The sequence below is a fragment of the Carya illinoinensis genome, chromosome 1 (assembly GCF_018687715.1).
Source record: "Carya illinoinensis cultivar Pawnee chromosome 1, C.illinoinensisPawnee_v1, whole genome shotgun sequence".
Taxonomy (NCBI): domain Eukaryota; kingdom Viridiplantae; phylum Streptophyta; class Magnoliopsida; order Fagales; family Juglandaceae; genus Carya; species Carya illinoinensis.
The window spans coordinates 11,248,800-11,260,746 of record NC_056752.1 but is presented as its reverse complement, the minus strand read 5'-3'; the positions used below and the strand labels follow the sequence as shown (position 1 = coordinate 11,260,746).

The 11,947-nt window shown below is 40.4% G+C and overlaps 2 protein-coding genes across 2 annotated transcripts; both read left to right on the top strand.

Moving 5' to 3' along the window:
* The first annotated feature begins 7,336 nt into the window (after positions 1-7,336).
* LOC122306493 lies at positions 7,337-8,170 on the top strand. The gene is made up of 2 exons (XM_043118940.1): positions 7,337-7,891; positions 7,958-8,170. The coding sequence occupies exons 1-2, from the start codon at positions 7,337-7,339 to the stop codon at positions 8,168-8,170; spliced, it is 768 nt and encodes a 255-aa protein (XP_042974874.1).
* A 1,061-nt stretch (positions 8,171-9,231) lies between these two features.
* Positions 9,232-11,947, top strand: LOC122310460 (pentatricopeptide repeat-containing protein At3g61520, mitochondrial-like). Its single transcript, XM_043124336.1, has one exon. It carries the CDS (start codon positions 9,352-9,354, stop codon positions 11,650-11,652), a length of 2,301 nt encoding a protein of 766 aa, XP_042980270.1. The 5' UTR covers positions 9,232-9,351; the 3' UTR covers positions 11,653-11,947.

Genomic DNA, 11,947 nt, shown 5'->3' with positions numbered 1-11,947 from the left:
TCTGTTTACTTAGATGTTGTTTAGAATGTATCTTTTAAGCACTTTCATCTTGGTTCTTGTCATCAATTCAACATTTCCAACTTAATTTTCATGAATCTACTCCAAGTCTTAGTACATGTTGTTACGAGATGATAATGTATTCTTCCATTTTTAAGATCTTAATTAGTTTTGACATTTTTTGAATGAATTGTTACTTTTATCTGTATTGCAAAATATTTTTTATAAAGCTATTTTATTCTTCCGACAGTGGCGTGTTGGGGGCATACGTGCCTTGCGGTAGCACCCTTACTAGTATAAATATAAATAAAAGTAAAAAATCTAAAAGAATAAAAAATAAAAATAAAAGATTTGGGACTATTTTATTATTGAATAGAAAAATCAGAGTTTGGATTGACGATTTCACTTTTTGAGTTCAAAAATGTTAGAATGCATAACAGAGAAGAGCACGAAATTCATATCAGCACCATGAAAATGCAATTTTACCCTCGTATAAAACAATCCCTTTGAATACTTAAAAGAATCATTCGGAAGAGATTACTGTTGACTGAGCAAGAGGAGGATGAAGTTGTTGTGGACGATGCAAGTTTGGAAGGCATTTCCTTATGTGGGGAAAAGGGTTTGATTATGTGATTGTTGAAGAATTATAATTGTGATGCTTTTAAGAAGGCAATGAAGAGGGCCTGGTGTCTTGCAAAAGGGGTGCGATTTAAAGATCTCAGTTCAATGTTAATCCTAGCAGATTTTGAAGATTAGTGCAATAAGAACCATGTGATTAGGGATGGTCCTTGGTCTTTGGATAAACTCCTGGTGCTTATTCAAGAAGTAGATGGTCATCAACAAGTTCAAAATATTAAGATCACTAAGGTTACTTTTTGGGTACATCTTCATGATCTTCCATTGCATACTAGGAATGATTATGTGGGAGAAAGTATTGGAAAGAAAATTGGAAGGGTAAAGGAGGTGGATGTCAAGAAAGGGGAGGTGGCCTGGAGGGAGTTCCTACGAGTAAGGGTCATTGTGGATATTCATAAACCTTTGTTATGGGGCACAAAATTTTTCATGGGAGATGGGATGTTTATTGGGTTAGATTCTCTTATGAGAGATTACCCAATTTTTGCTATTTGTGTGGCCGTTTGGGGCATGTGGATAAGGATTGTGGCTTTCAACAGAGTGATGCTCCATTGGAAAAGGAAGTTGTATTACCGTATGGACCTTGGTTACGGGCATCTAACTATGGAGATCGATTCACGAATGGAAAACCATGGGATCGTACAGAAAGTAAAAAACCAAGCCTGTCTACGGTGAAGAATCCAATTTCTACGGCTCAATTGTCAATGGTTTAGGGTCATTCTCCAATAGTTCAGGCTGTGTTGGTTCCATCAGAAATGGAATTGATGGATGCAGGAAAATTGGAAAATTCTAAGGGAGGGGAAATGACAAAGCTTCAGCAACGGAATGTTGGTGGGGCCAATGCTACTGGAACAATTATGGCGGTTAATAAAAGAGAAGAAGCCGGTGGAATTTTGGTGGGAATTAAGAAGAGGGAAACGAAGTCGTTTAAAAAATAAAACCTCTCTTGGCCTTATGATTCGGATGGGCTAGGTCACACTAATGAGGAGGATGGTCTTAGTAAGAAGTAGAAATGACGGTCATTTAACGACCGTGAGGAAGATATTTCTAGACCTTCTCAACAACCTCCGATTTCTCGAAAAGGAAACCAGCATAAGGAGGTTTCTAGCTTCCATGGAAGGCCTTTGAAGGGGATCAATAATGATGGTGAGTGTCTGCTTATTGAGGTTCCCATTCAACAAGATGGATCGGCAGTGGCTGTTGAGCAGCCCAGCCGGACCCCATGAAAATTTTAAGCAGGAATGCTCGTGGGCTTGGGAACCCACAAGGCATTTAGACCCTCTGTGATTTTGTAAAGAGGGAAGCTCCCGATGTCCTGTTCTTGCAGGAAACCAAATTGAAATCTCATCAATTTGAGGTATGTAAGTTTAAGTTAGGTTTTTCCAACTGTTTGGCTGATGATTGTTGTGGGCGGAAAGGAGTTATTGCACTACTTTGGGGAAGAGATGTAAATCTATATCTTCTTAATTATTCTCATTATCATGTGAATGATGTTATTGCTGAGGGCTCTGTAATGGGAAGCTGGTTCTTAACTAGTATTTATGGCCATGCATAAACAAGTCAAAGGTTCAAAACTTGGAATTTGTTAAGAAATCTTTGTACACAACATGGGGATGCATGGGTGGTTTTAGGGGACTTTAACGAAATCTTGTATTCTCATGAGAAGTGGGGAGGTAGAGTTAGACACAGCATGGCAAATTGAAGCTTGCAAGGATGTAGTTGATGATTGTTCTCTTCAGGATTTGGGGTATAGAGGCCATAAGTCCATTTGATGTAATAGGAGGGAGGGCTCTCATTGTGTTAGTGAGAGACTAGACATAGTAATGGCTAATTCTCAGAGGAGGAGTAGGTTTCCTAATGCATGTATAATCCATGGCCTGGTAGCATTCTCTGATCATGTTCCTCTTTGGCTATATGTTGAGGGAGAAGGGGAGTGTATTAGACAAAAGATGAGGTTTAAATTTGAAGATATGTGGGTGAGGGAGCAGGCATGTGAAGACATTATTAAATCTATTTGGAGAGGAGATAGGGTCTATGATGATATGCATACTGTTAGGGATTTAATCAAGGATTGTGCCACTCATTTGGACAGTTAGAATAAGACTACTTTTGGCAATGTTCAAAAGCAGTTACATATAGCAATAGCAGGATTAGAGAGGGTTTGTGAAGTTGATCCAATGTGAGAGTTTTTAGATGATCAAAATGAGGCTCGAGAAGAGGTACAAAAATGGTTAGAAAGGGATGAGGTTATGTGGTGACAATGATCTAAGGCCTTGTGGCTTAAAGAGGGTGATCAAAATTTAAGGTATTTTCATATGAAGGCTTCTCGAAGAAAAAAAAAAGAAAGAAAAAAGAATAGTTTGATTAAAGTTAAAGATGAGCAAAGGGCCTGGTAATTTGGGGAGCAAGGGGATCAGATTATTCTTCATTATTTTGAGGAGCTCCTTTCTACTTCTAATCCTAGGGGTTCAACAGATTTTCTTTAGTCAATTGCTGGAAAAGTAATTGGTCCAATGAATGTTGCTCTCAGTCAGATTTATACAGAAATAGGGGTGGTGGCTGCTTTATCTCAAATGCATCATTCCAAAGCTCTTGGTCCGGATGGAATGTCTCCAATGTTTTACAAAAAATATTGCCATGTAGTGGGGGTAATGCTGTCACAAGAGAAGTGTTAAAGGCTCTTAATACTGGCAAGTTCCCTTCGTCTATTAATCACACTCATATTATTCTTATTCCAAAGAAGAAATCACCTACTACTGTTGCTGATTATAGGCCCATTAGTTTGTGTAATGTGGCCTATAGATTGATTGCAAAGGTGCTTTCTAATAGGCTGAAAATAGTGCTACCTTTAGTTATTAGTGAAAGCTAGAGTGCTTTTGTTACGGGTCGTTTAATCATTGATAATATTCTTATTGCTTATGAATTGGTTCATTTTTTAAAGCATTAGAAAAAAGGCAAAAAATGTTACATGTCTATTAAGTTGGACATGAGTAAGGCCCACGATCGTGCTGAATGAAGTTTTCTTTCCACTGTAATAGAGGTTATGGGTTTCGAACAGAGTTTTATTGATTTGATTATGAATTGTGTGAAATCTGTTACTTTTTCAATTTTGGTTAATGGAGAGCCAAAATGGCCTATTATTCCTTCTAGGGGTTTAAGACAAGGGGACCCTTAGTCCCGTTATCTTTTTCTTTTCTGTACAGAAGGTCTTATTACACTGTTAAAAGAGGCAGGCTTAAGAAAGGAAATTTCTGGTATAAGAATTTGTAGGGGGGCTCCAAACATTAATCATTTGCTCTTTGCCAATGATAGTGTTATATTTTGCAAAGATAATGTGGATGAGAATAGGAGGGTGCAATCCATCTTAAACTTGTATGAGTGTGTTTCGGGTCAAAAAATTAACAAGGAAAAAATAGCCATGGTCTTTAGTGGTAATGTGGATAGGGATTTGAGAGAAGAACTTAAACTGTTATGGAGTAATAGTGAGGTGTAGCAATATGAGAAATATCTTGGGTTACCACCAATTGTTGGTAACTAAAAAAAAAAAAAAAAGAGCCTTTCAATCCATTAAACAGAAGGTTTGACAAAAAAACTTCAAAGTTGGAAGGAGAAGTTATTTATCTCAAGGGGGTAAGGAGGTGCTTTTGAAGGCTGTTGCTTTATCGATACCCACTTATCATATGAGTTGCTTTCTTTTGCTTACTGGTTTATGTTCTGATTTAGAAGGACTAATGTCAAGGTTTTGGTGGGGGCAGCAAGGTGAAGAAAAAAGGATTCATTGGGTTAGTTGGCGTAATATGTGTGAGGGTAAGTCGAAAGGGGGAATGGGGTTTAAAGATTTACGCATTTTCAACCTTGCTCTCCTTGCTAAGTAAGGTTGGAGGCTTCTTCAAGATAAGACCTCCTTGTTGTATAAGTTGTTAAAGGCAAAATAGTTTTGTACTACAAATTTCTTTGAAGCTAAGTTGGAAAACTGTCCTTCATATACATTGAGGGGAATAAGGAGGCTAAGAGATGGTTAAGAGAACGGTGTCGATGGTGGATTGGGGATGGTCAAATTGCTCATATGTGGACTGAAAAATGGATCCCAAGTTATAAGTCATTGGAGCAAGAAATGGGTTACTCAAATCAATACAGAAGTGACTTGATTCTATGAGATGTGGAATTGGGATAAAATTATATCTCTCTTCAATCCAAATAAAGTGGCAAATATTTTGAAAGTGGTGATGTGACGCCCCCAAATCCCCACGCACGGACACGGGGAAATCGAGACGCCCGGATGGTGACATCACGGGTCACCACCCTAACGACGTGTGCCAAGTGTGTGCAAAGGCAACAAAGTGTAAGAAAAAAATGCAGCGAAAAGCAAGTCAATAACTAAGTACCAGAATTTTTCTTAACGTAATACAAGCTGTTAAAAACATACATAACAAAATATTACAAAACGTAAGTACAGCTTTAAAACAAATATAAAGCATAACATCAGCAACTCGGCGGAGCCGCATCCTCGGGCTCAGCCTCCTCCTCCTCATCCTCGAACTCTGCACCAAAAGCTACGGAACCAAAAAATGGTACCGCAGGTAAGTATAACCCAAACACTACCAGATAAAAACACATAGAACTCAAACAACATGAATGCAAGAAAACTAAAGCACATGTCCCGCAAAACCATATTTTACCACGCACGCCAAAAACCCATTTGGCCCATAAAAACATATCCTTAAAACCAATCCTCGCCATTATCCCAGATAATGGCCCAAACCACCATTTTCCTAGAAAATGGATCAAACGCCTCAAAACCACAACTCGCCATTTTCCCAGAAAATGGCCCACATCCGAAAACCATAAAACAAACCGCTCTGTATGCACCATGATCTCCCCTAGGGATCATCCGCACACCCTGGCTCTGTGCCACACCGCAGATAACGGCTACGCATGTGACACCTAAACGAGCGATGCCCAGACTCGCGCCCAGCGCGTACCTGGCCAGGCCATCCTCTAGCCCTCGCCAGCGAAGGGCCACAGAGTCGGTGAATAGAGCGATGCCCAGACTCGCGCCCAGCGCGTACCTGGCTAGGCCATCCTCTAGCCCTGCTCCCGTCGTCGCCCAGCGACAACTCAGGGGACGTCACTCAGTATTAACTACTCCCGAGTGACCAGAGGAGTTCCGATTATGCATGCACCATGATCTCCCCTAGGGATCATCCGCACACCTGGCTCTGTGTCACACCGCAGGTAACGACTACGCATGTGACACCTACACGAGTGATGCCCAGACTCGCGCCCAGCGCGTACCTGGCCGGGCCATCCTCTAGTCCCCGCCACTCGAAGGACCACGGAGTCGACACGACAGCGTTACCGTATCGTGCGATCCGGTCGTCGCCCCGCGACAACCCAGGGGATGTCACTCAGTATTATCCACTCCCGAGTGACCAGAGGAGCTCCACCGAGATAATAACCCATCCCGGCTTGGGCTCGTGAGACGCACGCACCCAACAACCATATACGCCGATAAACATGATTTTCTCAAATAAAATAAAATGCACATGTATGCGATATGCAACGCACGCAAATAAAATGCACATGTATGCAATATGCAACGCACGCCTCATGGCCCAAACAATCAAGCAATCACATACAACCAAAACCAAGCACTCCGTCCTCCATCCATCCGACCCCCGAACTCCTCGGACTCAGTCCGGAATCAACCAACCAGCAGATAAAATAAATTGAATGAGCAATATATATTTAAATCTGAAAATAGGGTTTGAAAAATACTTACAGCGCTATATGGCAATTTTAGAAAACACGAGGCGTTGCAAACGGCGGCGAAAAAGCAACGTTACAGTGAAAATTCACTGTGGCCGTGGGTTGTGAAAAACTCACTTTTGAACGGGGACAAACCAGGGCTTGGGATTGATAGGGAATGGTCTAGGGATGATTGTGAAGCTATTGGAAGTGGTGGTTGGTCGTGGGTGGCGGCGAAAACGCCGGAAATGGCCGGAAAACCCAAATCGGAAACCAAGCTTGTAGGAGCTGTTCCGGTGGTCGTTGGAGGCCGGAAATGGGTGGGTTAGGACGGCAAGGGACCGGTGATGAAGTGGTGAAGAAATGGTGGCCGGAGGTGGAGCGACGGCGGCGGATCGGAGCCAAAGCCGTGCGGGCTTTGAGGAGCTTTTCCGGCCAAACAGCCGGCCGGATGGGGGTGGAAACCGGTGGGGTGGTGCGCCGAAGGGAGAGGAAGACTTTGGTGGGGGTGGTGTGCCGCACGGTGGCCGGCGACGGTGGGTCTGGGCGGTTGAAGCGTTCGGCCGTGGGTGAGGAGAGAGAAGAGAGGGAGAGATGGGGGGGTCGACGCAGGGGAGAGGGAAAAAAAAGAAAAGAAAGAAAGAAAAAAGAAAAAGGAAGGAAAAAGGAAAGAAAAAAGAAAAAAGAGAAAAAGAAAAGGAAAAAGGAAAAGAGATGTAGGGAAAAAGATGAGGTCTAAACCTCACTCCGGGAAAACAAAACGAACCGCCGAAAAGAGATTTAAAAACTACAAAACAACAAAAAGAAAAAATAAAACACAACATCAATTAAATTAAAAATCAATTTTAAAACGCAAATAAATTAAAATAATAAACTAATATTTTAATTAAATTAAAAACAACCCTTCAGCGAAAATACACGCAAAAGCGGGTCATCACATGTGATCTCTCCTAGAATTATGGTTGATAAATGGATATGGGAGTGTGAAAGAAGTGGCCAGTTTTCTGTGAAAAGCTATTACCGATTGATTATGCAACACAAGAATTATGCTTCAGCTGAAGGCTCTAATTGTATGAGGCAGCATAAATTATGGAAACTTCTATGGAAGATGCTGGTTCCTAATAAAGTTCGAGTTTTTGCAAGGTGTGCTTGTAAAGAAGTTTTGCCTACTAAGAAAATCCTGTTGAAGAAGCATGTTATAACTGAGGAAAACTGCTGTTTTTGTTTGAATTCAATTGAAGATTGTATCATGCAGTTTTTAGCTGTGCTTAGTAGAGAGAGATATGGCATTAGTTTTTTTCCATCTTTGGATGGCACTGTTCATGCAATTTTCTTTGATCTGGTATTGCAGCTCTTTGAAGGTGAAGAGGTTGACAGATTAAGCTTATTCTTTAGTCTGACTTGGGGGTTATGGTATAGGAGGAATAAAAAGGAATTTGAGCAACAAATTTTGAGTGTAAAGCATGTGACAAAACATGCTTCATGTCTTATGAAGAATTTCAAGGAAGTTAAGGTAAAGACTCGGGTTCAAATGAAAGACCATTTCAGTTAGAAACCTCTACCAACAAATGTGATGAAGCTAAATGTAGATGGGGTTTTGTTTGGAGACCTTAACAAGGCAGGACTTGGGTTGCTTCTTCGTGATGCTGCTAGGAATGTGATCATGGCTACTAGTAAGGCTGAAAATGATGTTGAAAGTCAAAAAACTGTTGAACTTTTAGCTGTTTTTAGAGAGCTACAACTCTGCTCTAGCATGGGTATAACTAATATAATGTTGAGAGTGATTGTTTGATGTTAATGGAATCTCGACAGCAAAATAACATAGTTGATTCAGTTATGACTGTGCTGTTTGCAGAGGTTTCATGGCTCAAAACTTGCCTTTTAACATGTTCATTTAATCATATTTGTAGAGAGGGGAATAGAGCAGTACAAAAGTTAGCTAGAAATGCATAGAGAGTTGATAGTATTGAAATGTAATGAGATTGTATTCCGAACTTTCTTTCTCAAATCATTAAACATCTTAATCGTCATCTTGTATGAATGAAATATTTTGTTTCTTAAAATAATAATAAGAAGAAGAAGAAGAAGAAGAAGAAGAAGAAGAATAATAATAATAATTAAAAAAAAATCATTCGGAATGGTTTGCAATTTTGTTTACAGTTTCTCTAACTTTCGCTCTTAATATTATTCTATTCAAATATTATTCTATTTTTGAAATTTAAAAATATTAAGAAAAAATTAAATTATTTATTATATTTTAGATAAAAATTATAACGAGGAGATTAAAAATTTTATATTTGAAATCGAGAATTTTTAATATACAAACCGTTAGGCTCTTCGGAAAGGTTTCTATTTTCTTTGGGCTTTGCTACATGCAGTCGGGAAATGCAGTCGGCTGTACGGAATGAATAAAAAAAAATTATAAAAAAATTATTTTATATTCAGGGGGACCTACATGAATTATAAAAAGTTATAAAAATAATTTTTTTTTTTCATGTAGGTTTCGTATTAATTTTTTTTTTACAGCCGACTGCACGTCGACTGCATTTCCCGACTGCACAAATCATTTCTGATTTTCTTTTGGGACGGGGGTTTTGTACGAGCAGAAATGATTTGTGCAGTCGGAAAATGCAGTCGGCGTGCAATCGGCTGTAAAAAAAAATTAATACAGGACCTATATAAAAAAAAAAAATTATTTTTATAGCTTTTTATAATTCATGCAGGTCCTCCTGAATATAAAATAATTTTTTTATAATTTTTTTTTATTCATTCCGTACAGCCGACTGCACGCCGATTGCGTTTCCCGACTGCGTGTAGCAAAGCCCTTTGTACGAGAGAATAAAGGATTTGGGGGAATTTCCTGTACGAGAGAGGGAGGCCGTTCTGTACGACAGAGATGAGGGAGAATTTGGAGTTGAGATTATTGTCTTTGACAGCAACTGTTGAGGGATGTAGCATCTTCGCTTGAACAAAATGAGCGTACCACTTTGTTCATTCAAACAATCCACAGTCTTCCTCTTACGCTTCTGTCTGCTCAAACCCCAAACAGACGCAATCCCTTACTTTCCCCTCCACCGCCACCTCTCTACCGAACGCAATCCACCACCACAACCACCACCACAAGACGAGGAATCGTTGATAAACGAAGCAGTCCAACTCTTCCAAGCCGTAGAAGATGGGAGCTCCAGCTCTACCCAACTTCACCAGCTCCTCTTTTCCCCTTCTTCTCCTTCCTCTCCTCGTATTTTTGGACAAATCGCGCTTCGATTGGCATCTTCTTCCCAAGCCCTCGAGTTCTTCGATTACATCCGATCAAATTCGCCTTCACAAGAGTTAAAATCATTGTCCTTCACGTTCCAGGCCATCTTCGAGCTCGCAGGCCGCGAACCTGATCCGCAGAACAAGTTGTTAGAGCTTTATAGGACGTCCAAAGAGCGGAATATCCCGCTTACAGTTAACGGCGCAACACTTCTTGTTCCTTGCTTGGGAAGGGCCGAAAGGGTGGACGAGGCGCTGGCTGTAGTTGACGAGCTAGACCCGTCTCTCAAAAACACGCACTTTTACAATGTGGTGGTTGATGTGCTATTCAAATCAGGGCGCATCGTCGAGGCGCATAACATGCTTGATGAAATGTTTCAACCAGGTGCTGACTGTCCGCCCAATGATATTACGCGTGATGTTGTTCCTGCTGCATTGTCGAGAAGGGAGTGGTTTGGAAGAAGTATTAGTGACAAGGAGATTGTTGGGTTGGTGTCAAAATTACGTGAACACGGTGTGTTTCCAGATACCTTTAAACTTACGCAATTGATTACCAAGTTGTGCAGGAACAAAAAGATAGGTCTTGCTTGGGATGTTTTACATGATGTGATGAAGGTTGGTGGTACTGTGGAAGTTGCTTCATGCAATGCACTTTTGACGTGGTTGGGAAGGGATGGGGATTTTGAAAGGATGAATACGCTCATGACCAAGATGATAGAGATGAATATTCAACCAGATTTGGTAACTTTTGGGATCCTTCTTAAGCATATGTGCAAGTCTGGGAGGGTCGATGAGGCACTGGAGGTTTTTGAGAAAATGAAAGGAGGGAATGATGGGTTGTCTGTTGAACCTAATGTAATCTTATATACTACTTTGATTGATGGACTTTGTAAAGTTGGGAGGCAAGAAGAAGGGTTGACTTTGATGCATCAGATGAGATCTGAAAATAAATGTATGCCAGATACTGTTACCTATAATTGCTTGATTGATGGGTTCTGCAAAGCTGGCGAAATTGAGAGGGCACAAGAGCTCTTTGATCAGATGAACAAGGAAAGAGTATTTCCTAATGTAATCACCCTTAATACTTTGGTTGGTGGTATGTGCAGACATGGGAGGATCAATAGTGCAGTTCAGTTCTTCAATGAAATGCGAAGTGACGGTCTGAAAGGCGATGCTGTGACGTTTTCAATCTTGATTAGTGCTTTTTGCAATGCTAACAATATTGATAAAGCAATGGAACTTTTCAATCAAATGTCGAAGGATGGATGCTCCCCAGAAGCATTTGTTTTTTATAGATTGATATCTGGTTTGAGCCATGCTGGAAGGATGGATGATGCCAGCTCCGTCGCATCAATGTTGAAAGAAGCTGGATTCTGCCTTGACATTGTGCGCTACAATGTTCTCATTGGTGGGTTCTGTAGGAAGAACAAATTGGATAAAGCTTATGAGATGCTCAGAGAAATGGAGCTAGCCGGAGTTAAGTCTGATATTGTCACATATAACACCTTGATTTCCTATTTGAGCAAAACTGGAAACTTTGTAACCGTTCATAGAATTATGAGAAATATGATTAAGGAGGGTCTTGTGCCCACAGTTTTCACTTACGGAGCCCTGATACACGCATACTGCTTAAATGGAAAAATTGAAGAAGCAATGAAGATTTTCAGAGATATGAGCTCTTCGTCAAAGATTCCTCCCAACAATGTAATATACAATATTCTAATAGATTCTCTTTGCAAAAAGAAAGAGGTAGAGCTTGCTCTTTCTCTGATGGATGAAATGAAAGTTAAGGGCTTAAGGCCTAATGTTATCACATACAATGCTATGTTCAAAGGTCTGCGAGAAAAAAATTTCTTGGAGAAAGCATTTGACCTCATGGACAGAATGGTTGAACAGGCATGTAATCCTGATTATATAACCATGGAGGTACTTATCGAATGGCTTCCTGTTGTAGGTGAAACGGAAAAGTTGAAAAATTTTGTTCAAGGATACAAAGTTTCTGTTTCTACTGCATAGGATGGCTGTAGGATCTGGAGGATGGGATTACTCAAAAGTTTGAAATGCATCTATTGTCATACGCGGAAGAAAGACTGGTTGAAGAACCTTTGATTCTCAAGGCTTTGCTTGTGCTAGCGCATCGGTATTGCGGTATCCATGCATGTCCATGGTGGGTTCCATCCTTTTCATCTCGAACAAACCAGATAAAAAGGTAGATGTATTCCATATAATTTTGCGACACTTATGGTTGATTGCGTGGTTATAATTGTGTTGAGGATATCATATAAATAATTCAGTATACTTTTTTCGACCA